A 26,771-nucleotide genomic window follows, 5' to 3' on the forward strand; every position below is an offset into this window, starting at 1 on the left:
TAGCATATATATCACCAGTTATGCAGAATAGACCATTCTGTTTGAGACGAGAGCCCGTCTGGCTGTCAGAGTTTGCTCTGTGTTGAGCTTCCATCATACGACAGAGAGGCTGATCCATGCTGAAAACACGCCGAGGTTTGATTTTACTCTCCTTGATAGTGAAAAACCACAACCATTCAAGTCTTTTGGTTGTTTATGTGCGTTTTGTTCTGTCAAAGCTCCTAAACTCAAGGTTAACTTTGAAGCTTTTCTATTAAACATCCTCCATCGATGAGTGAAGATGGAATTTGTCAGAAGCGGGTTGTATGTTCACAGTTTGTTTTCATTCATGACTCATCACCTTAGAATTCCCTTTCAGAAAAACAAATTAATTTCCCACATTTGCAACGTGAAGCTACACTTCTACAGCTGCAACAGTAACTATGGAGGAGGCTAACACGTCCAATAGCAGGACTGCGACGGGACACACAGTGGAGCATGACGTTCACACTCTCTCACAACAAACTGGATGCATGCCGGCGATACTGCAACGCTGCCGTCTATGGTGGGAGCAGGTCTCCATTTCCAGGAGACAAAAGCACCGCACTACAGCGCCGCAATACAGCGCCGCACTACGGCTTTAAAGGGGGTGTCATCATTCATCCAATGGGGAGGCATCCTAACATTTCAGAAGTAAGTTAACGTCGCTGAAGCTATGGCTTGAATGGTTTTTTCAATTAAAAGCCGGAAATAAGGTCTGTGGGTAACACAACCTTCTAGGTGCAATTTGTACCTTTTCCAGCCATATGGGGGCAGTATTGCACTCAACTTTGATGCACGCCCAACGTACACTGAGGCACCCGTGAGCCCGTGCATTGACATCATCTGGTCCATCTTGTCTACTCTTGACCTCTGAAAGTCTGACTCGGTCCTGATGTGACTGCGAACGTCACTTTCCTCACTGTTGGCGTTTGTGGTACTTTAAAGTTCAACGCTACATTACATTGAACTTTGCATCGTTTTAGCAACACAGTCAGCAAGTACACATGTGACAGTAACACCAAGCCGTCCAGAAGGTTTATACCTAAATTTTTAAACTTAGTTGTCATTATTTGCAATGAAGATGTGTTTCATTAAACAGACATTTGTTACCAAAAGGCTGAAGCAAGTTGAGCATCAGCCTTCACGCGCTGCTCAGCCAAGAGCTGCTGCGTCCAGTGTGAGAACGCTACACCACTATGAACCTTCGTCTTGCTTCGTGTCGCACCTTTCCTCTTCTGAGTTTCTGCCTCGGATTCCAAACCTGATAAATGTTGTTTTCCAGGACCTTCATCCATTGTGTTTACATGAACAATAAATACTAGCTTCCAGTGGTGGACAGTAACGAAGTAAATTTACTTGAGTACTGCACTTAAGAACAGTTTTTGAGTATTTGTACTTTACTTGAGTATTATTTTTGGGAGATGCTTTTACTTTCAACCCACTACATTTGAGGGACAAATATTGGACTTTTTATTCCATGACATGCAGGTGGTTGGAGCACACATCACATAGCACTTGACCCCGGTTTGAATCACGCCGGGAGGTCTTTTGCTGCACGTCACACCTCCCTCTCTCTCGTTTCCTGTCTGTTTACTGTTAAATAACAGTATCTATCCCAAAACATTTGAAAAAAAGAGTAGAAAATATTAGGGTCTTCGCCCCGGAGTACCTCTGGGCTCAGGCCCTAATAAACTTCCTGCTAATTCACGTCTGGTTTGTCCGAGGCGTCTTGCCTTACCTGTACTTTTTTAATGCCATACGTTCAACATTGGCGGTGTGGATGTGTGTGGAGGAAAATGGATGAAGAAATGGAGGAAGAAACTCATGGAGAAACTCTCCCCGAGCACCTGCGGCCTTATCTCAAACCTGTGTTTGACACTGTTGTTTGTTTCAGTTCAAATGTTTGCTGCGCTTCCCGCACACAAATTACATCCCAGCCTACAAAAACTCCCCATCCAACCTGAAAAAGCACGTTGCAGCATGTGAGCAGCGCTAGCTAGCTCAATGCTAAAGATCAGATGGACTTTTTAAAGGTAATTGTCTGTGCTTGTAGTAGCATAGTTGCCATTTTTAAATGGTTTAAAAATGTGGCTGCTGCAGTGCAGTTGAATGATTAAGTTGACTTTCTGTTCAGGTTTTTTTAGGCATATCTAAGAGTCAAAAGTAGGGGATAGGTGTGTGGGTGTTATTTTTGGCACTGATGCATGATATAAGTAAACTAGCCAATAAAACAAAACAAAAAATGTTGAAGACAGTAATCTAAAAGCTAATTCGCTCATGAGGGGATACACTGAACGTTACCACAGATGTCTGTGTTCTGAGGCTCCTTGTCTTTGTGTGTAAGCCAGAAATGTGTTTGTAGCAGAATGGCATCTTGAGTCGTACGATGGCAATAAAGCCACTTTCCTTTCCTTTATTTCCTGATATATTTTCTAAGACTTTTACTGAAGTATTTTTTGAGGAAATACTTAAGTGCTTTTACTTCAGTAATATTTTGACTAAGCTACTTTTACTTGTATTGGAGTAATATTTGACAAGGAGTATCTGTACTTTTACTCAAGTAGTGCATTTGTGCACTCTGTCCACCTCTGCTAGCATGTAGCTAACTCCAGTAGTAGGCTGCGCCAAGTGGCAACCTATGTCCTACTGCTACGACCTACCGCTACAGCCTACTCCTACAACCTAAATACGGCAGTACCATTCGGACACCCTAGAAGATTGGTGGTGAAGCACGACCTCTGCTGGCAGAGCACAGATACTGCAATTAGGTAGACAGCACCAACGAAAGCCCCACTGCTGGCCTGGCTGTCGTACTGCACTCCACTCTGAGTGCACCCTTCATTCATTCTCTATGATTAAGCACATTAACGCACCTGTAAAGGTGTGTTCACACCTCGTCGCCTTTGGTGTGAGCACACCTTTAGTCATCAACGATGACTATAAATGTTTGTGTTGCATAAGAATGGGAGATTGTTGATGGCGCAAACTTGGCTTGCGCGTCCACAAGTTTTTAGGGGACGAAGAAGTCCGTGGTGCATTGTGGGCCATAGGTTGCTCCGTAGGATGCACCTGAACCAACCTACAATGTGGGCGTGTTTAGGCTGGAATTTAGGTTGCGAAGTAGGTCGCTACTCGCGCCAGTTGTGGTTTCGGACAGCCTACGACCTGCTCTGCGACCTACGATACAACCTACTTGGCAATTCGGATGCAGCCGTAGAGTAACTTGTAGCAGTGGCTCCCTCCACCTGGCACGACTTCCCTATCCTGCCGGCTGCAGCAGACCAGAAGTTTAAAGGAGTCAGTATCGTCACCTAGTGGTGGAAGCTGTGATACAAGGAAGAATGTGAGTGTGAGGCAGTCTGTATCTCGTCAGTGCAAAAGATGGGGAACTTTAGCTTCCATAACATGGCGTCATGTTTTGCGTCCATGGTGTCGTTCGTTCATAATCTAATATTAGCTTTCAAAAAAAAACAAAACTTGTTCATTTTTGCAGATGATCTTCAACAGAATGCATGAATCTGCTCAACTTTGTTTGCCATTAATAATCCAAACTACAATGGAACCATCTCCCTGGCTTCTAGTGCTCTGTGCTTGGTGTTAGGTTCTTATTCTGCACAAACTGAAGCTAATGGGGCAGTCTGAAGTCAAGCCTGTGCTTTTGTCTTTATTTTTGCCATTTCCACAGAACACGTCACCGTTCTGCGGAACCACTGCATGTGGAAACATGAAGAGGGAATTTGGTTTGAAATAGAACCTGTGGAAAGCATTTTGTGGCTCCGGAGGGATCTGGATGACCTGATAGGTCTTAAACGCAAGCTTCAAAACCACCTATATTGACGTTTTAGTGACAGATTCTGTCTGGAGAGCATCTCTGACGCAACGCTTGGCAGGCTGAGGTGTGTTGTGAGTCATGTAGCACCAGGTTTTGACACAGAAAACATGGAATAAAATAACATCCTTTGTGCTTCTGCATCACCTTTGATCCTTTTAAACAGGAAAAAAGGCTGACAATGTTCCAGGAATTAAATGCTACATCGGAGGACGGTTGTTTAAAAATACTGGCAGAAAAAGAAGCTTCTATGGGAATTGAAGTCAGCCTTTTACTCATTTGAGGATATTCAGGTGACTTTGAAACTGCTGAGCCAAATCCCAACACTAAAATGACATTGAAAAATCACATATTTCTCACGTTTAACCACATCACTCCAAAAGAAGCCAGTTTACTTCATTTGAATCTTTAAATTCATTCTCAGATTTTAAATCTTTTCCAGCTGTTGTTTTGTAAAACAACAACAGAAAGCGTTTCACAGCGTTTTTAACGTTTTTGATTTCTGTTTTGATTATTAAAATGGCCAGGTGAGAAACCTTCACATCAGGCATCAGGTTATGCGTGTCAGGGGCGTGGTTTAGGTGTGAGCTCAGTGAACATTCAAAACAATAGCAGGTCCTGAGGAGGTGCTGCAACAGCAGGGTTCCCCAAAAGGCCCAGACTGGCCCACACTAACTTGTGAGCAAAAAGGCGGGAGGGGGGGGGGGGGGGGGGGATTGTAAACTGGCAACTTTCCAAGCAGACTGTAATAACCAAATATTCATTTTGAGTAAATGGTTGGTTCTCAACTTTTGTTTCCAGAGTGCAATTTGTCTTTGTGTGACCCACACAAGCAGTATTCCTGAATCCCAGGGCACAACTAATAATAATGTTATCATGCACTATAATTCAATGTTTGCAGATTCAACGTTGGTATCTACCCCGTCACTGGAGTGGGGGTGCGGTGGCGCCCCCCCTCCCTGCCGCCGCGTGCCCCACGGGTGCTGTGGCCCTCGGCTTGGTGCCCAGGTCAGAATTTGGCCCTTGGTGAAATCTAATTGGGGAACCCTGTGCTACAGCATCAGGTGTATCAGAATTTGGAGGGTATTTCTTCTTTGAACGTGGAACATGAAACACCATTCTAGGCATTCAGTGATGTTCTGATGGCTTCTGCAGTCCATCGGTTCTTTGGTCTGATTGGTTGAAATCAGCGGACCGGTGGATAATCCAATCACCTGCCAAGAACTTTTTGATAGAGTCCTCCCTTTTCCAGACGGTTGCAATTCTCAGATGGTACTGTGAGCATAGTTGAGGGTGTGGCCTTTTTGCGTGACAGGTTGGTTGTTCTCACCATTGACTATAGTCGCTAACATCAATTCGATCTGCTCCAGCTCAGCAGACTCGTCCAGATATCGTCAGCTCGGGTGTCACAGACCCAAGACAGCAACGCTTAAAATGCCAAACTCAAGGCTTCAAACAGGAAACAAAGTGTGATGTCACATTTGCTCTGTCCACTTCATATGGTCTCTTACCAAAATTCCTGATGATGTCATCAGGAGGCTTTCAGTTTATTTCCTTGTACATGGAATTCTGTCTTTGATCTCAGATTAAAGAAACCCAATCTTGATGGGTTTATAAGAGCAGCCTCAGCTTCACTAGTGAACACATGTCAACCTGGTTTGTGTTACTAAGAAGACGACTTCAAGCCTTTGGTTCTAACAATGACTGGACACCAACACACCTGTCAATCAAATCAGACGCTGTGGACTTTGAAAGTATCAGCTGCTGAGGAAACTCACACAAGGACACAGTTAATGAGTGATTTTTTTTTTTATAAGAAGTTTTTTTTTTTTTTAAGAAAAGTTAAAGGGGCAGTACAGTGGTCAGCACTGTCTCTTCACAATCGGAAAGTTGTGGGTGGAGCCCCAGCTGGAGCACAGGGTCTTTCTGTGTGAGTCTCCATGTTCTCCCTGTTCCTGCTGGGTTCTCTCTGGTACTCCAGCTTCCTCCACAGTCCAAAGACATCAAGAGGGACCAGGTTAATCCAGACTCTAAATTGACCGTAGGCGTGGCTGGGAGAGCCAATGGTTGTCTGTCTGTATGTGTTGGCCCTGCCATGGACTGGTGACCCGTCCAGGGTGAAGGCTGCTGGGATAGGCTCCACCCCACCCCCCTCCCCGCCACCCTTAACAGGAGAAGAGGCAGAAAATGGATGGATGAAAAGTTTAAATTTAGGTGTGAATAGTAATCAGGGTCAAGAACTGCTGTTGCTGGTCAACTTCAAAAGCAAGTTCCCTGCTTGCTGCATTGAAATTCAATTATTAGATTTTTCATATTATAGTTTATTGTTTAGCAGCCTCCGAAAACAGAATGGACAGTTCAGCTCTTTTGCATGAGGCTGAGACTGGTAATCGTGCTTCATTTCACTCCCAGTATGAGCTGTTAATGTTACCATAAAGCCTCATTCTATCAAATGAAGTGCATTAATTAGTAAAAGTCCAAATTAGCAGAATGTCAAGCTGAAATTACGTTAGTTCCCTCGGTAACTAGCAAATACAATAAGCTAGTTGTTAGCAACACTAGCTAAATTTGACTAACTCATGGAGAGGCCCCACCAGGGGTTTTATCACCCTGGCCCCCTTCACCCAGCAGGCCACATCAGCCCTGTGTAATTACTGCAATGACCCCTCTGGAACTCAAAGCTTTAAATAACCGCCTTTGTAGGGCTGCAACTCTGGAGCCCAGAATGAGTGGAAGATATTTGCGGACAGTGAAGAGTGAAAATACAGCACTGCATCCCACTGCAGCTTCATTATCTAAGACACTGAGTTCTGATCATTGCCACCACCACGTTTATCGATGGCACCACCCACCATTTTTAAACCCTTGGGTTCATCCTGTCATTCTTTCAAAGCTCTCTCCTCTCTTTCTTTTCCTTCTCTGTGTTTACGATAGATTTCTCCTTGGAAAGCAGCAGCAGAGACATGACGCTAGCTGGATGAAACTGCCTCCGTCTGCTAGCATACTCACTAGCATGTGCTCTACCTGGGCAGGTAGGACCAAACCATTTCATGTAGGGGGGGAGAGAGCATAAAAGTCTCTAAGTATGTTACTGCATTGAAAAAGAACAAAATGTTTTATATTTGATTGTTAAATAAATGGCTATGTGTTTATTCATTTATTTTGTTTGTTTGTAGTACTACTTGGCCAATTGGATACTCTAAATTGACCGTAGGCGTGGCTGTGAGAGCCAATGGTTGTCTGTCTCTATGTGTTGGCCCTGCAATGGACTGGTGACCCGTCCAGGGTGAACCCCTCCTCTCGCCCCCCGCGACCCTTAAAAGGATAAGCGTAAGAAAATGGATGGATGGATGTTTGTAGAGAAGGTAATAAAACTGTTTGGTACCTGGATGGCAATGGTGAGCGAAGTGGAGCTGAAGTGCTTCTCCACCAGGTTGGCGACTCTCTGGGTGGTGCTGAATAAATCGCTCAGCTCATCTGGCTGAAGATCCCGTAGACGCTCCACCGGCCTCAGAGGACACACTAACACATCTGGAGAAGGTTAGTTAAGGAAACATTTTTCTGAGTGTAACAGGAGAGTCAGACATTGCTCATCAGATAAAAGAAGGACTGTCACCTCGTGTCTGATCAGATTCATGAGCGAGTCAAGTGAGACTTTGTGCTTCAGTGTGAACAGACAATGCAAGTGGCCATGATGTAGGAGCAAAAGTGGAATTGTTGAAAAAATGTTCAAACATAATTTTATATTTTGACCGAGAGCAATCACTCATGTTAAACAGTTGCCAGGCAACAGCCAAAATGGATGCCACTTCAATCTCTTTTTTTTTTTTTTTTAAATGTTGATTTATTTTATGTGTGGATTTTGGTATCCAGTAGAAAGACCAGCAAAGACATCTCCAGCACAGCCGACCAACAAGAGTGGCTTGATCAGGGTTGATGTAGGTGACACTCGATGATCACCAGCCTACAGCAACATCACGACACGTTCACAAATCCAGAACCTGGAATCTACAATATCTCCAGTCCATTTAAGGCCCCATTAGAAACTCAAGAGGAGAACGTCGTCTGTAAGTTCAAGAGCTGAGGGCCTTGATCTGAGGCTGGGAGTGAACCTGTGGTGCCTTCAAGAATTCTTTTATAATCGTCATTTTGTTTTTACAACACTTACTGATAGTAAAGCTGACACTCACGACGGCAGCGTTGTCTGGATGCACAACTGTGTTCAGACGACGTGAAGGTCACATCTGTGCATGATGTTCCAGTGAGGCAGAACTGGGAACGCCCAACACTACCAGTATGACTGTTTACAGATGTTCTGGGGGAGCTGACTCAACCTGGTACATCTGTATAGGACATGCAGTGAAGGATCCAGCATCAGCCACCTCTCCGTCTCCAGCCTGGTTCTTGTGTTCAACGGATTCTTTCATCACACAAAATTCCTCTACAATCACAACAAGAATGTAATCAGGTGAAACATTATTACTGTTAACATTATGTCTGCCTCCCCTCAGGGAGCTTTGGTGGAGTCCTGCTGCTCCGGTTGATGGTCTGCTCGCCTCCTCCAGGTCTGCAGTGGCCCCCCCGCTGCACATATGATTAGCATGTTTTCCCATTAAAAGAGTCGGCATGCACATTTATGCACGACACAGCAGCATACACACAAATATGAAGGTCCAGGGCTGGAGGAGTTATTTTCCAAGACTCTTAAGGCAGCAGGACTTCAGGTTTCCCAAAGATGTTGTGTTGTGAGCCCTATGGAGTCATTTAAGTCACGTGAGCTCATTCAGGATATACGCCATATTTCCTTGACTGAACCTTGTGGTTCATGAGAGCCAGGTGGATGCAAGTGTGAATGGGTCTGAAGCTGCCTGACAACACCCATTCACCTGGCTCCACCCACATGAATACCGGCTGGTCAACGACGCCCATGTGACCTTAACAACTTGGTCACACCCTCAGAGTGTAAATCCTGACACTTCCCACCAGTTAGCTAGAACTGAAGAGGCCTTCTGGATGAGATGCAAAACGTCTTCAGAGACCTGAAACAGTCCAGTTGGCTACGACACAGGAGTTACCACAACTGGACGACAGAGATATTCACTCACACCTGTGCTCACAGGTACACATTTGAAGAGCCCCCCCCCCCCCCCGAAGATGCAATATCGGTCTTAAGGAGGTTACAAGTACACCTTTAGACTAACGGAAAGGTACACAATTGTCTCTTGGGTGTGTTCCCACACACTGTCCCATGAATGGCTCTTTGTCTTAATCAGCTGTTTCTTGATCGACTTCATCAACGCTCCGATGCATCAAAGCAAGCCACGAATAAAAGTTAACCGACTTGTACAAAGTTTCACAGAACCTTTTTAATACGTGTGGTAAAAATACAAACAAAAAAACTGTCTCAGTAGCAGCCAAAGTCTTATTAAAGAAAAATGACCCGTGTCATTGAAGTCATACAGGTCAAGGAACATATTGGGAGGAAGTTTCTAATACTACTATGGTGCGTTTCAACACCGAGAAGTAATCAAGCTCAGTGACAGATGTAAGACACTGTTTGATGGGTGCCATGGCAACAGCAGGGGAGGGCAAATATCCAAAAGGGTGCAGGGCCTCTTGCTTTCCGTCATGGGTCATTTGATCAATAGCAGTGACTTAATAAGGCACGGAAGTGAAGAGAAGTTCACAAAATGAACACAGAAAAAGGGAATCAAAACCACCAGGAGAGCAGTTACCACAGAAAGAATGGTAGGAATGCTAAAAGTTGGATTATGACAAACTAGAATTTCTAGCAGTTGGTGTGTAAAGAAATCTACACATTGCAAAAATAAATGGTGTTTTATACATCCCCTGGAATGCAGCAAACAAAAAAAGAAGCCTAATTTAACACCAGAATAGCTCAGTTGAACGAGTGAAGCATTTCTTAAGTATCAAAAATATTAAAAACACTTTGATGTCTCTCACAAGTCTGATGGTGTTAAAATGTCAATTTAGTGGAGAGGAAATATCAAGAAGCAAACAGATGAAAAAAAAGTTAAAGTAACACTGGAGTTCATTCCCTTCTCATGAAACAGCATCCTGTTGCGAGAAGATGATTACATCTTAGCATTTCATGCCACAGTGGCCTCGTCTGGGAGCCATTCATCTCAAGAGCCACAAACAGTGGCACAAATGATCGCTTTACTCGTTTTTCTGTGCTCGTGTGTGCGGGAATGTGTGTGCAAGCAGCACTGGAATAAAATCAGATATCACACGAGCTGATATCTTTTTTTCCTGCGTGCTCCCTCGGTGATGGAGCTCGCTCACATGAAAGATGAGGCCGAGCGAGGATGGAGAGCACAGAGACAGCAGACACAGCTTGTTTACTTTGTGCTGCTGGATGAATAATGTTTCTCAACTGACGCATTAACCTCAAGTTATCAACTACTGTAAAGCCTGCTGGATCTGAAGTGGACACACACACACACACACACACACACACACACACACACACACACACACACACACAATAATAATAATCAAAGCTGCAAGAAAACTGGATTGAAAATAACTGTGATGAAACGGTCTCACACCATGCTACATTTCTGTCGACTTGGTGTGTGTGGTCTCTGACCACCCTAAGTCCATTTAAAGAGCTACTTCACCCAAAGAGTTTATTTTGCCTTTTACATACTCACAAAAAGTTGCCTTGAGCTCACAAAGACATTTTTTGCTTCCGTCCTGAAATGCATGACTCCAGAATGCGTCGAGTCAGCTACATATATTTAGGCTGAAGCTCATGGGGAGCAACAGCAAAACCGTCCGTTTACAAAACCCTTGAGATCATGGCAGCTCGGACCTCAGCTGAACCTGTCTGGAAGTGTCCTTGCAATCCAGTGAAATACCAAATGCTTGAGATGGTCCTGCTAGCACCTTGCTAGCATCATAGCTCTGCTTTCCAAGTGTGAGAATCATAAGTTTACTGTAAAGTTCTAGAATCTAGAAGGCACGTTAGTATTTTCCCTGCGCTGGCTGGCCATTTGTAACGGTTCAGGGCAGGCACAGACAAAACATATTGTCCGGCTGATAAGGGAGTTGGGTCAGAACACATATTGTTCTGAGGTAAATGAGTCAAAAACCTCCTGTTATTGACTCGTTCAGACTTGATGGCCTCTGGGAATCACACTTCACCGGAAGAAATCAACTGACCTGTTGTGTGAAAGACTGCCGGAGGTCCATGTCACATACAGTTTGAGGATTTTAGACTGATTTGTATTTAATACAATGGAAACATACAGATAGAGGTGAGAAGCTGGGCAGGCTTTATAGTGATCAGGCCACTCTGGAGTCTGATTCATGCCTCTCGTCGCGTACGTGCCACAGTTTCAGGATCATTCTGGTAGACTGAGTCAGAATAAACCAATTTCAAGAAAAACACTGATGTAGTGCTCTATACATATATATATGCATATATATATATATACATATATATATGTGTGTGTGTGTGTGTGTGTGTGTGTGTGTGTGTATATATATATATGTATGTATGTATATATATATATATATATATATATATATATATATATATATATATATATATATATATATATATATGTGTGTAGCACTACATCCAGGAAGTGAGTAATATGTCGGCTAAACCTACCACACATGTATAACAGTGTTTTTTACAGTCACTCAGTCTTCTCAGCCATAATTTACTCCACATTTTCCTCCTAGTTTTCTTGTTTTTATGAAGTTATGTTTAATTATGTGACATTCTGATTGATTCAGAGTCAAGAACACCATGTTTGTAGTCCTACATCCTCCATTGAATATATAAATTTTTTTTCTATACTTTGAAACTCACTCGCAATCCCCTTTGACATCCAGAACCTTTGAACTTTACACTGAACCACAGGAACATTGTCGCTGAGGAGGAAGTAAAGAACATACACACTGGGCAGCAGAACCATAGAACATGTTTTCTACAGACTGTACACAAGCCTGGCACCCTGTTCATCATCCCATCCAAATAAACACTGTTATTTTTCACAAGGTGCCAATCCCTCACTCCTTTCACTGTATGCCAATTCACACAGCACCTTTTCAAAGTGCATCAACACACCGCACCAACTTTTGTTCCAGGGAATCCAAATTGGCCGGGGTCTTCAGCTTGCAGGGGTGGTTGATTTTATCCACACGACTATTGTCTGGTTTACTGAGGGAGAGCTGTTCCATATGTCTCTGCCTGGGCCAATCTCTCCCCACTGTCTCTGGACGGCTGCTCCAGTTTGGTGGGGGGTTAGAGGATGAGATTGAAGAGCCCGAACATTTCCATAGTGAGAAAACCATCTGCTCATATCCCATTATTATCTGTCACAACAGTTATTTGACTGTGTTCATCTGATTCACTCCTGGGGTTGTGGTGCATGTAATAAGAACAAGGCACCGCAGATTGGTTTTACATTGCAAATGCAATCATTTCTTTGAGGGAAAACATCTGTCCCCGTACCCTGCCCACGCACCCCCCAGCACCTCAGCACCCCAAATCCATTAACATTCCCAATGCCACAGTGTCATTTTTGTATTATTATGACTTCAACTTAGCCTGGGGGAAAAGGAAACCTCCCTCCGACCCTCCTCAAGCCCGTCTCCGCCGTGACACATTCACCCTGCGTGCTAACTCTGCTGAGGGCTGGATGACCATCTGAAGTAGACTTGCTAACGAGTGGCAGAAGAAAATTACAGCTCGGGATGAGAGAGGACACTGCGATCCCTTTCTGTGTCTCTACAACCACCAAAATTAAAATCTGCATCTGTATCTTTACTTGGAGGAGGTGGGGCTTAAACCAGAGTTGGGTGTGGTTTAACAGGGAAGTGTGTGTGTTATTTGTTGAATTGGTTTCAAGAAATTAATAGGGTTTGATCACAAGTTGCTTCATTTATTGTTTATTTGAATTTTTTTTTAAAAAGCCTCAGATTAAGAATGAGATGTTTTGACTGAGCTTCTTGTGCCCCTGACTTGATGCTGACTGACTTGTAACGTAGAACAGCTAGTTGGTGTGTTTTGGGGGACAGGGACTATGTGTGTGACTGACAGGCTGGCTGTTTATCAAAGAACGTTGTGGGACACAGACACCCAATGAGAACTTTTCCACCTCAAAAAAAAAAAAAAATACCTGAGTCCGAATAATGGCACATCGTTACTCGTTCGTTACTCGGCAGCGTCACAATCACAGTATGTGAGCCTAATACTTATTCCATCCAAGTATCCGGCTCATCCCTATCATCAACCTGCCATGCCCGACATTCACCTGTGGAAATTCCTTGCTGTCATGTGACAAGAAGCAACTGGTGACTACTAACACAGGACACAGGAAGCATGTGGCCCTCCAAAGATGGGAGAGACCAGGACCAGGATGGGGGGGTCAGGAATGATTCTTGGGTCAAGATAATATTTCCTTGTGGTTAGGAAGGCTGAGCCTGGCAATCGGCTGCCAAAATGGCCCAACCAAAACGTGGGTAAAAATGGAGCTCTTGGCCACGGGCCATTCGATGTTGGAACTGCTGATCTCATTGAAGATTTTTTGGAGAACAAAACTATCCAGAATCTACTAGACAGGTGAGGTGGAACCATGCAAGTAATGCAGGAGGTCAGAAAGTGAAATTAGAAGCAGAGCTTGAACAAAACAGAGAACAAAGGGCTAAAAATGCAAGAAGGCAGAGAAGAAAATGTCAGAAGCATGAAGAAGCATGTTGTTAAGCTGTAATGTTACACGCAGCCCAGTTAAGGTGTTACATGTGTGTCTGTGTACATGACATAATCCCGCGGCGTATAAAATGGTGTTGCAGGAAGTCAGAGTATTCAAACATGGCAGTGGCTGGACTGCCGTATTTGATTCTATGTCCAAGCGTAAGGACGTTCTCGCTTTCATGATGTCAGATGCAGCATCATGCAAATTCACCTGGATAGTTAAAAATAATATTGTTTACTTTTGCAGCAGCTGGTTGACACAAAGGATTTACTCAATGTGTTCTTCTTAGATTTTAGTCTTTCACAAGCCAAAATGAAATCGTGTTGTTGTGACTGCGGTCATTTTGTTTTTTATTCGTACATCTGCGGTGAGTGTGTGGCCTGTGTTTTTTCCTGCTTCAATCCCATATGCAAATAGGTGTGTGCCAGAGACGGGGGATCATTGGGTTTGTTTCAAGCCCTGGTCTCTGATAGGCTGCAGTCGGAAACCACCTGCTATTCAAAGAGCCAAGATGGCGGACAGCTGGCGGCAGCAGGCACTCCTCCTCCTCCTCCTCCTCTCCCAACTGGCCACACTAAGCTTGTAAACCTGGTGTTGAAAGTAGTTTCCTTTGTTCTTTTCAATAGTAAGGGTGGACTGCCAGCTTTGTTCATCACGTTTTCTCCTGTTTAAGTTAGCTAGGGACCCAAGTTTTTCTCATTTGTCTTCTCTTTTTGAGTAGGCCAGCCATACTTCCCAGACAAGAACCCTTTTTTGTTGTTGTTGTTTTTTTGTTATTGTGGCCGTGGTCCACCCTGAAGCCCATTCCTCAGTTTTGCAACCTGATCTTTACAGAGAAAATAAATTTAGGGTTAAAATAATCCTAAACTGAGAAAGAACGACACATTCTTCCTCACAGCCAGTACGTTACATCGTAACGACATTGAGGGCGATTTTGCCTGAAGCAGAGCTAAAGTACTGCGTAAGGACGGAGTACTTCACAACTGAGCGAAGCTTATGAAGGCTGCTGTGTTTGTGGTGTTGGTGACTTGGTCGTGAGTGAATGTACCTGTTTTGCTGAGGTGCAGGTGAATGTAGTTTTTTTGTGCTGTTCACCTTCAGTGTCGTTTTAGTTACCATTCAGCTGGCGTTAACGGTGTTGAGGAACACATGGGGTTGAGGATGGAGTGGATCCAGCTGAGACAGTCAGGACCAGCGCTGAACTTCGTTCCCTGTCCAACCCTTGGGTTCAGTGACATCACGTCACAAGATGCTATTAAGAATACCATTGTAAAGTAAAAGCTGTTTCGTTTTTTTTGCAGTTGGAAATGTGAAAGTCATGTCGGAAAATAGGACTAAACAATGATCTCCCATGGCAGGACTCACCCTGACCTCCTCCGTTCCAGTTGTATTTATTATAGACGCTAAATCTGTCACATATATGGGTCAGTTTTGGGTGCTTATGACATATCCCATCATTTTCTCGAGAGAACATTCTCATGTATGAGGAGGGGAAAGGAGAGACCATCAACACTGACAAGTGGACCATGAAAGCTCCTGTGACTGCTCTGCCCCTGCCTTTATGTTGACCCCGATCAGGAGGCTCCTGTGGCGTTTGTCTATCTTTCATTGGGGTTTCACAAAAAACATAATTTTCACTGATCTTCAAAAACCTTGTTTGATAAGAGCCCTGGTCTGAATTTAAAAGCTGAAATTTAAATATTGTCATCAGGCCACCGAGTGGATACAGGAAGTAATTGTTTTATATCCAAATTACACTGAATACACAGTGTGTTGTATAATGGCACCCAGTCGATGCACAGAGCACCATCACTCTGCTCCTTTACGAAAATTCCAAACATTATCAGGTATCACCTCCCTCTCATTATACAAAGCAGCTACACATTACAGCGTGTGAGGGGTGCAAGGACCCACTCATTACTGCTTATTAGCTGCTTATCCAAGACTTTGGGGGCTGAGAGAGAGAGCTCTACAGTCTTCTTCCTTCCCAGTACAAGCGGTGCTGTTCAGTGTATCACACCTGAACAGTGGTCACAATTCAAGTATTAAATCCCTCATGTCATCACCAACGGCAATGCCGTGAGCCTCCATCATGCTGATCCTCTTGGTCATAGTCTTCCTCGCTGCAATAATCCCTGGGCCTCCTGCTGCTGCTGCCTTCGTCTGGTCTCCACCAGGTACGACTGTCACCACGAGACTAGTGGCTGCTGAGACTATGTTTTTTATGGCTTCCACCATCACAGGGAGGCCTCCAGCTCTCTTCTCTGGTCCCCTGCTGGCGCTGAGCACTAGGTCTACCGAGGGGGGGCTTTACAGTCCTACCCTCCTCCAGGACGTGGCCCATCATTCTTACCTCCTTCTCCATCTGTTTCCTCATCTCTTCCACTTGGGTCCAAGTCATTAGCGAGACTTTCAAGCGGATGTTGTTCTTCATCCATTTTGCTGTGTGGGGAACCATCGTCTGTCCTCTTGTTGATCAGTCACACCAGCTGAGCTCTCCCCGACAGTCAGGAAATCATCCTTGATGTCAGGTTCAGCAGTTCTGTATCTGCAGACTGAGAAGTCTGAGTGCTTGACATTTGCGTCTAACCAGCTTTGCAAAATTGTCGTCAAACTCAATTCCAGGCTCCAGAAAATCATCATAATATTTATCTCCTAAACACCCCATGATGCCAGGCACGGGGGAATCGTCTGTCTCCGTCTGTCCGTCGCTGGATTTGTGGAGCTGAGTGTTCTCATATACGTCCTGTAGTTTTGGGAAACAGCTTTACATTTTGCATCTTTTTGTATTTACGTTTACAAGCAGACTCAAGACCTTCCTTTTTGTTAAAACTTATAGTTTGGGCTGCGTAGGCTAGTCCTTAGATATGCTGCTGTATGCTTGGACTGCTGTGGACCTCCCATGGTGCACCAGGCTTCTCTCTCCTCCTCTCTGTCCTCCAATACACATACGCATTACTAACTTGTCTTCTTCTTCGGAGCCTTCAGGCTCCCCTCATCCCAGATCCCGGGTGATACTGGAGGAGGCTACAGACCTGAAGAGGCTCAAGCTGCCACCCATAGCTCCACCTGCTCACGTCCCCGTCTGTCCATCAGTCTCTCCTCCTTTGTCTCTGTCCCTCTCTTTCCTTCTGTCTCTCTGTCTTCCTCCATTATCTGTCTTTGTCTCTGCCCTGCTCTCCTGCTCTCTTTCCCCCCAACCAGTCAAAGCAGGAGGCCGTCCCCACTGATCCTGGATCTGCTCCACCTCCCTGCCTGGTAAAGGAAGGATTTGGTGGCTGCTGTTGCAGGATGTGCTTGCTGATGGAGAATTGTTGGGTGGAGGTTCACTGAAGGAGTGAGGTACTGGACCTGCTCTACTTGGAAAGAGTCATGAGAGAACTTTTGTTGTGATTTGGCGCTGTAGGAATAAAACTGACTTGACTTGACTTGCATTGGTAGCATAATAACAGACACAAGGATAACGATTCCGTTTGCCATTTTGAACTACAACGTTCTATACTTCAAGTCAACTTAACTGCAATAAACATGAGTGCACTGAGATTATGTCACCCTATGTGACTGAGCCCTAATATAATGCGCAACTGGACCTGCGTGGTTCTCTGTCTGGGTGTCAGGTCTTCTTCCCATGAAAGGGATGATCACTTGTCTGTCATAATTTGGTTGTCCAGCCCAAACCAATATTCCAGATGACATCATCAGATCATCCAGGTTACTCGTGTTCTGACTTGGTAAAACCTCACGTCCTCTTGTCACACTGAGATCAAACTGATTCACACTCCGAAGATCTGAGTAGACGCTCACTTCGATAGAAGAGAACAGTAAAACCTCTCTCTCGCTCTCTCTCTCTCACACACACACACACACACACACACACACACACACACACACACACACACACACACACACACACACTATTACAGGCTTTGATGAAGGCAGCGAGCCCCTCAAATGAATCAAAATGCCCTTTCCCTTGGCAGCTCAAAATCCTGGATGGCCAAAACAAAGAGATCCATCACTGACGCTGCAACAATTGGCTCTTTCTGCCTGATTACAGCCGGCCTAAAATGGCCCCCATCACCCCATCATGCCCTGGAAAATGAAACACACTTACTGACATCAGCAGTCACAGTCCTCGGCCAAAAGAAATAACAAAAAGCTTCAGTAAAATCAGGTGTGTGAAAGACCAATAATGTGCTTTGTCTGATTTAATATTGTCAAATTGCGTAAATGACATTTTTGTAAAGATACATTTCACAAGCAAGCGCACAGAGTAAATTGGTCTCACTTCATGTAATCAGAGGTTGCTTTTCATGAAATATTTAAGCTTTTAATATGAGCTCTCCAGTCCCACTGAGAAAGAAATCTGTTATATTTTCTGCTCAGTGGAATGAATGGAGTAGTCAGTGCCACAGCGCTGGAGTGCAAAGACGTGAGGCTGGAGATTTTGTTTTCAAACATGAAAGTCGTCGACGCAAATCAGGGCTGGGAACTCTCAGCCCTGAAAGCATGGAGTGAAACCATCCAATGAAGGTGAAAGGAAGTGTGTTTTGTGTCTTTGTCCGGGCTTGAATATGTTGCTATTTAAAAAGAAATTAAATAAACTTGACTAAAAGGAACTAAATGAGGAAAAAATAATGTTTCCCTGCCATGCCTGGTTACATCAGCACTGACTGAACCGTTATAGTCTGTCTTTAACTCAAACAGAAGATTTCATACATTAACGCTAATAAAGTTAAATAGAGAAATGTGAATTCTACCAGATCAGGCTGGAAACAGACATTTTTGGACAACAAGCTAAATATGGAGTCAAAAAGAAGTAATGCAGCAGGAAATAAATACATGTTTGTGAACTCCAGACAAAACTTTGTGAGTACTTGAAAGGAAAAATGCGCTTTTCTTGGGTGAAGTTTCCCTCTAACCAGAAATTCGCTCTCCACTTTCAGAATTCACAGAGGACGTGTCACCTTCCTTTCCCCACAACTTTTCCTCTGGGGACAAAACAGGTCTCAAACTCTACCTTGCGTGGAGGAAAAGTAAAACTTCCGACTGCTGTGATGTTTAAAGCCGTTAGTTTCAACCAAACGACATCAGGCAGCACGCCACGCTTCTGTCTCGATCGCCTCTGATGATTTTACATGCAACTACCAGACTGCTAAATCTGTTGATCCTTTCGGGCTTGAAGCTTTGATGAGAGAATACAACCTGTGGCATTAGAAAGTTATTTGATACATCAAACAATCGACAAACAGAGGAAAAATGATTGGACCGGAGAGAAAATCTACACGATCAATAGCTCAAAAGGAAGATGTAAGAGAATAATTGAAGAATTAAGCAATGAAAAATTAAAGCTCGTATGTCTCTACCTGTGTGCTACTGTAGATGTGGGGATGGTGTTCACTGATAATTCCGCTGCGGAGGTGGAGAGTGACCAAAGACTGTACTTGCAGTAAAATCTTCAAATTCTTAATATTACTTGCATAAGAGTAATAAGTTATTGAGGTAAAACAAAAAAAGCTCAATTAGAGTTACTTCTGAGTTTCTTAGTTTTTAAATGATCAGTGCAAGACAAACGTAATAAAACAGACATCATTAGCACTGTGCAAGATCAGATTTGACTAAACAATATCCTGTTTACTACAACAATGATGAATGAAACCTTTTTTTTAAAACCACGCACACTTAAATATGAGCTAAAAACAAGCCAACCCCAGCCTTCCGATTTACTGCCTGTACTTTTCTCCTGACGTTTGCAGATGACACCGCCATGTAATTAGGAGCTTTGCACTCTACAGAGAGTGGAGATGGTTGGGGACATCAGAGGTATTCAGCTCCCATCACCTTAAGTAGCCACCACAGAACCACCCTACGTCAGCATCTGGTTCTAGAGGACGAGAGCGCAGCTTCTCCTTCAGCCTGCTGACAAGGGCAATTAGCTGCAACCTGCCATCTCCCCGGGAGCCTACAAGCCTCAAGGACCCTGAGGTGAGTTGACGGTTAACCTCCTCAACTCCAGATTCAACTTTTATAACATTCCCCTGCAGTGAGAAGCATTGGGACTCAAAGGAGAGCCCCCAAAAAAAGAAAAGAGGTAAGTATGAAGTAGGTAAAAAAAAAAATCTAAATCCTCTTTGATTTGGCTTCACAAAGCACCAAAGATATACTTCCCTCTGCGTGAGTGACTGAAATTGTTTGATTGTCCCTTTAGACCAGTCAGATACAAATCAAATCTACAATGATGATATGTTCCCACCCTCGAGGAAAAGAGGAGAAAATGTCATTATCCAGTCGCAAGGCTTCCTGCAGGCCCCAGGCCTCTTAATGTTCCCCATTCAGTGTGTTTTTGTTGTCAGGTTTTACTGCTGTGTCCCCTCCCTGCTGCTAGACACTGGCCGCCAACAAGTTCTCAAGCACTACTGTCCTCTCTCTCTCACTCACACACACGCACACACACACACACACACATAGCTGTAGGAGAAAACAGGCTGGCGTATTAAGTTGCAGTGCGGGCTAATGGTGTGATGTGCTTAAATGTGGCGTGGTGTGACATGGAATGGCTCCATATATTAGTGTCACTCTTGCTTCCGCCTTGGCAGGATAAACACAGACGCTCTGAGTAAAGATGTCTTGAGTTATGGAGCGACAGATGGCTAAGTTCTTCGCAATTTCAATTTAAATTCCACACCCACAGAAATATATTTACTGTAATAAAAACCCTCACCAAGCAAAGGGGACATTGAATTAGTGTGGTACGGAATGTTCTTCTGAATCTCTTTTGAAATGTGTCTTTTGTTATGTTTCTTATCTTCTTTTCATTTCCTCACCATGACAGTTTCCTCGCAGAGTACAACGTTTCCCAACGAGCCCCACCTCAAACAACTGCTTACGCCACAAGCCTCTGGAAACCTTGTAACTGAGGGCTAATTTGTGAATTTACCTGTTATTTGACCATTTGAATTGATTCAATTCTAATTTACTTAACAGGTCATTGATGATGGGAAAAAGTGTTGCATCCCAAAAATCAGGCTTCTTATCTGGCACACCTACATGGTGGTCATCGGTGTCATTGTTTGGGCAAATAACAACTACAGTGAACATATTTGTGATGCAGGAACAGATACTTGATTTCATTTTTATCATTATTACTGAAATTGAGGAACATTTCATTCAAGCGGAATGCCAATTTGTTAAAGTTTATTGACAGGAAAATGTTAAATTAAAAAAAAAAGGCATATGAGGCCTGGCCTTGATAACCCAAAGTGGCATCGTCGTTTTAGCGTTATCCTCCCTGGAGGAGTTAATAGTTCACATCCGAGCAGCAGCACCCTCTATTGGCTGAAATAAGTCTGCGTAAGCAGGATGTCAGGCATGGATGATGAATGAAATCATCCAGGGAGACCATTCTAAAAGATTATACCCCCCCCTCCCAAACACACACACACACACACACACACACACACACACACACACACACACACACACACTATTATACAGCCAAGTCATGTTATTTGTATCGTGCCCAGTGGGAAGCCCAGTGCAAGATGAGCTCAGCCAAACCCAACGCAAGCAGTGAGGGTCTGAGACACAGATCCTGGGAAAAGAAAGAGGACTGAGGGCCCATCAGAGATGAAGACCAGACAGTCTTGTTTCAAATGAGCTGACAATGAGAACACGAAAAGAACTGAGTCCCATCTCTGGGCCACTTTGGAAGGACTGAGGTCAGTTCTCGAGTAAAGGACCACATGTGAAAACACCCCAAGTCTCTCAGACAGGAAACCACGTCTGATGGCCGTTTTTATGGCAAAGAACAAGAACAAAAGTGAGTGTAAGTACATGTCAGGGATGAGGCCCACAGTGTGTGTGGCGCATGTTCTGCTGTCTGTGTATAATGAAGATGGTTCGACTTTGTGGTGTCTCCAGGCACCGGTCCAACCCTCGCATGAAGTGAAAGCAACCCCCTCCACCACGTGCACTGTTTTATAAACCCTGGTGGTTATGGCCTTGCCTATGAGCAGACGATTGGCTCGGGCTAATCCAGCTAGCAGCCACCACTCAAAGCTGACAGGCAGGATGGAAAGAAGGCAGCAGAGTAAGTGTTTCCCATCATGTTCCTTTCAGGAGAACAAAGCCCAGCACTCATTGGGAGTCTGCCTCAAGCTCTGAAAACGTCTACTCACTTGAACGCTTGCAGCTTAAAACATACATCATTCCTGCCATCCCAAAGACAAAAGGGCTAGAAAAGAGTGAGGAGGAAGTAAATAGAATTTCATTTCACTACGCTCTATTGAGATTTGACAGGCATTGTGTCTTTATGCAAGACTCTGTCTCCTAAATCAGAGAGCCATTGTCTGAGCAGATACGGTTTCTTTGCCTGCGGTTGAATAGTCTTTAGAACTGATTGGCAGTGATGATCCAAAAAGAGCCGCTCTATGAGAATATGAAGGGCGTAAAAGCAGCAACAACTTGAGTCCTCTATTGACAAGACATGACACCTTTATTTGAGGATGATTTCAATTCAAGAAATGTCCCAGCCGCAGCCGTAACAGCATGAGGAAAGTTAAGCTCAGCCCACCACGGCACCACCGCCACCACCACCGGCAACTGGCAGCACTCACCACCTCGGGAGACAAAATGAATCCAAAATCAGATTGTGTCTATATAATCAATCAGGCTTAACTGACACTTCTGCACCCACAATATGGGCTGTGGGAGGAGGCAAAGCTGTTTTGCTCCCAAGTGCCTGCAGCCATATATTTGATCTATGATATGGGGAGAATCCTGAACACAAGGGCAGGAAAACCTGGTGCTATGTGTCCCCATTATGAATACACAGCCGCTGGATTGGAGGGCAAATTATTCAGAGGCTTGGCTGTGTACATTATTTATGATTGAAATATCACCCTGCCTGAATCTCAGACAAAAGCGGAGGATAAATAATCATATTAGAAGGAGATGCAGTGCTTGAAATTATGCACACGCTACTCTATATTCGCCCCATAAAACTGACATGAGGACCTGTAATTTTTGATGAATATACAGTGTGTGCCAGAGTAAAGTCAGCGTGGAGCACAGGTCTGGGAGGGGCGAGAGCAGCTGGTGCCATGAGAGATTGTCAGCTGCATTCAATTGGAATAAGTTAAAAATTCCATAGAAGATCTGCTATGAATCTTCCATTGACAGGATGCAGAGGTCCAGTGCAGGGACGTATCTGACAATCACTTTGGGAGGTCACATCTGAAACATGTACAGGACGTGCACACAGCATTCTGGGTCTGAACCATTGCCCTTGATGCTCGTGACCTTTTGAACTGTAATTTAGCACATTGACAGCTAACAGCTGGCAGCCTCTAAATACTATGTGAGGTCGGTAAGCATGAGTTTTTATTCCTACCGGACAAGAGATTCATTTCCAAGTGACGGTGAGATTGTCTGCATTAGGCGCTGCGCATGCACAACTACCATTGCCATGGTGACATTACAGTGAAGGTGTGATTCAGTGGCGGAGAGACGATGGGCGCCGTGAATCGTCAGTGTTAACGCTGACGACTAGATGGGTCGTGACTCTGCATGACATCCAACATCCAACCTTTCTCTCTCGGAACCGACCGGATACAGTTCAAGCAAGTTAATGATGCATAACCTGGGTGCATATCCAGGTATATGATCCAGAGGAGTGGCCTTTTGTTCCTAAATCAATCCTGTTTTGGAGGCAACATGGATGTAACCAATCAGACCGTGAACTTTCATGCCCCTCGGGGTGCACCTGCACCTTGCTGCATCATTGTCTTTAAATGAAGAAGAGGTGGTGATGCTCTGTGGAGCCTCCTTAGGGTCACAGCGAATTCACGTTTTGTTTTTATCACTGTCTTGATAATACTAACCTCAGCTTCCTCACAATATGTTTTGTGTTTAGCTTCTACTGTATTTATCTTATTGGAAATCAAAGCTGCATCAGATGAAAAAGCCATTTGTCCGGTGAAGTATGATGAAAACTTTGAGCTTGCCGTATGAATAAATATAGTTGGAGTGAGTTTTTGCTGTGAAAACTCTGCATTTTGTTTTTGTGAAGTTTTTCTGCCCCTGATTGAGGGTCTCAGGACAGACGCTCTTGTGTCTTGTTGGTCACGTCAAGCTACATACTGCTAGTAACATTTAGCTCTCTACACTTGAACTTGAGCTGTGCTGCATGCATGTTCTGACATATTAGATGCACATAGGGACATTGAAACAGTTAAAAGTAACTAAAAGCAGCCTCTCTAATCTTTATCAATCATGAAATAGATGAAACATCAAGACAAAACACAATAAAAGAATTGCCTGGAGGCTCCTGACATGCTAATCCTGCTGAGATTTAATCATCAATCAAGTTGCGCTGCTGGGCCTCGTGCAGGAGCCGCTGCATTTATCAGATAAATATGCATTGGATATATTGTATATTTGTTGATCACTGTATCCAACTTTGAAGGAGGTTACACAGACCTGAGAGCAGTGAGGACACCATCAACGGGAGCAGCAGGAAACGAGCAGAGCTGCAGGAGGTGAAGCAGACGTGACAGTAATCCCTCAAGTTGGAGTGTTTCAGTTGTGAGCGTTTGTATTTGCTTGTGTTGCTGTGTGTCTGTGTGCATCAGTCTGGCTATCTTACAGTTTGAATAATGCATATGATGAGGAAGGATGGGCCGTGTTTGAGCAAATGTTGATCTGTAACTAAAGCAGCCAGAAGTGAGTGAGCATGTGTTTTCTTCACAGTGTTTTTTTCTTTAGATCTGTTGTTTTGTGCTGCATCAAGACGGGAATGCGGCAGCGATGCAACTCCTCATGCGCCAAGATGTGCGCAGGGACATTTAGTGGTTAAATAATCTGGGTGCTGGGTGAGAAAAAGACAACTAAATAGCCATAAAATGGCTCCCTCGTGTTGGGTTTTCCATCTCTTACATTATTTTTGGAGGAAAAAGGTTTTGCTGTCTGATATATCAAACCAAATGTGCCCGGGTGGCTCCTCCTCAAGGGAAAGAACAAATAGGGGAATTGACTTGAGCTTCAAGTGTTTTCATTTGAGGCGTGCAGACCTTGGAATTTAAAGGAAACCCTACCATTGCTCAGAGAGGAATTCTGCTTCTCTTCATAGAGATCTAGATTGGTCTCCCTGAGCCACCCTGAACAGGACAATCCTTGATCCACCACAAACAGTCAAAATTTAAACTGGTTGAGGTGAGCAAACCCTGAAGTGTCCAATTTCTCACGCTAGCAAAGCTGGCTCTCACTGTTAAAAATAGAATTCCCCCATCTCCTGTCAATAGCGAGCGCAGCCCTCATTCAATACCCTGTGTCTTGGGCCGAGCCAGCCTCCACAATAATTACTTAACTGTCAGCTAGGATTAGAGGGTCTTAAGCCAACCTGAGCCAAAGAAAAAAACTGTGGAGATACGCAGTGACATCTCAGCACTGAGCCGACATTGTGTGGTTGGAGAGAGTGAAGATAGCAAGACAAAACCAGAGGAATCATTTGGGATAACAAATACAACTCTTTTTCCAAATCCCCATCTCAACAGGATCACGCTATGGGCTTTGTTCAAACCAAAGACCGGTGTAAGGGCTTTAATAATGCACTTCTCTATAGGTTGAAGATTAACATAAGACCACAGAAACAAAGGGGCTTTTGTGTGTGTCTGTGCTTCTTTTTTACTCTTTCTGCCAAAAAAAAATAAAATAAAAGCACAGGAAAGTGAATGGAATGCGCGCCACCACCATTCAACGATTAATTTTTTCATTAAAATACATATATATTTTTACACCCTTCCACTAAAAATATGACTTATGCAAAGAACTGTCCTTATTTCTTATCTGAATGTCATTTTGAGAGTTTGATCTTTATTGATGGTGACAGGAAGTGTCGAATGGATTTCTGCATGAAGGCATGGCTCTGACTTCATAGGCACTGTTTCTGAATTTACTCTTTTTTTATTCTTTTCATTTTACGTTTTTGGGATAATTCCATACATGCATTCACCTCTTGGACCAGAAAACTATTTTTTCACTTGGATAGTGCAACATCTATAAAACTTGTCTATTTTCGCGGCCCACCTCTGACCAGATGAGAGTCCGTCAAGAGCCAGTAAGCCACTGAGACACTTGTTGACGGTTCTCACTCAGCCTTGTAGCGGCTTAGAGCAGTCCAGGAGTATGGATTCTTAAGTTGTACTGAACAGAATTATGTACCATGAGCCAGCAGAACTATTCTAATAACCCTCTAAAAACGTGCTCGACTGAATGACTTGTCTTTTTATGGTAACGTTAAGGAAGTTGATGCATTGCAAGAGAAGCATTTGCTGGAAAAACAACAACAACAACAACTTCCACCTGTTGATTGGCACGAACGTGATGCATTTCATGGAATTCCATTTTGTATTATCTTGAAAAAATAATTCTACTTTCAACATGCAGGAACAAAGAGTTCAGTTTTTATCAAATAACAAACACCTCTGAACTTCCAGGAACCTTTGCTTATCCCTGTTCCTTCAAATATTAATTAAAAAATATACATGAATAAGATTGTCCACTATTTATAACATGAGGTACTGCATGTGACTCTTATCTTTTTGTTTTTATTATTATTATCCTTGTCCTTTGTCGTTTCTGTGTCAATAAATGTATTTATCTTTCACCATGAAGGTCATTCTTTTTGTGAGGGCCTAGAAAAACAATTTATGAATATAATAAATGTATAACTGGTTTTAAAAGAACATTGTCTGATTGTTGTTATTTCCCCAAGGAAATTTTTAAAAAGTAAAGCAACAAATGCCATATTCCAAATGCTCAATGTGGTGTTTTCCACCGTATTCAGAGTCCTCATGATATCGAGAGGTATCTCATTTATTAGATGTTATAATCATGCAGCAGAAGCGGAGATATTTTATCCATGCGTTGTTCTTCCTCCTCACAGCCTCCTGCCTACGTGACGCACGGTGGAGCTGTGGTGGAGGAGTGCTATGCTAGCGAATGTCGCCTGGAGCTGCTAGCCTGCAGACACCAGCAGAAGCATCAGAGGTCTGGCAGACAACACTGGAGGCAGCTCCCCACAGCTCAGTCTGGAGCCACAGCTGCATTTAGAGGGCTTTTTTATCTGATGTATGTCGTAAATGGTTCCGTGTTTGAGTAATTATGAAAGAAAAAAAAGTAAATTCAAG

General features: G+C 43.8%; 1 protein-coding gene and 1 long non-coding RNA gene across 5 annotated transcripts in view; one reads left to right on the plus strand and one right to left on the minus strand.

Moving 5' to 3' along the window:
- fhit (fragile histidine triad diadenosine triphosphatase) overlaps positions 1 to 26,771 on the minus strand; it is a 367,464-nt gene that overhangs the window by 108,070 nt on the left and 232,623 nt on the right. For all 4 annotated transcript variants that reach the window (XR_015112247.1, XR_015112248.1, XR_015112246.1 and 1 more), the window contains exon 5: positions 7,236 to 7,381. Coding sequence is in view for 1 of the 4 variants with exons in the window: in XM_086200571.1 (XP_086056697.1) it covers positions 7,236 to 7,381 (146 nt within the window). In the remaining 3 variants the exon portion in view is untranslated. The remainder of the gene's footprint in view (positions 1 to 7,235; positions 7,382 to 26,771) is intronic.
- Positions 5,503 to 8,040, plus strand: LOC147267411 (uncharacterized). The gene is made up of 4 exons (XR_015112249.1): positions 5,503 to 5,639; positions 6,785 to 6,882; positions 7,284 to 7,390; positions 7,724 to 8,040. It is a non-coding gene; the product is annotated as an uncharacterized LOC147267411 (long non-coding RNA).

Source organism: Aulostomus chinensis, chromosome 3 (assembly GCF_037954235.1).
Source record: "Aulostomus chinensis isolate RoL2024-O1b breed Wild chromosome 3, RoL_Achi_v1.0, whole genome shotgun sequence".
Taxonomy (NCBI): Eukaryota; Metazoa; Chordata; class Actinopteri; order Syngnathiformes; family Aulostomidae; genus Aulostomus; species Aulostomus chinensis.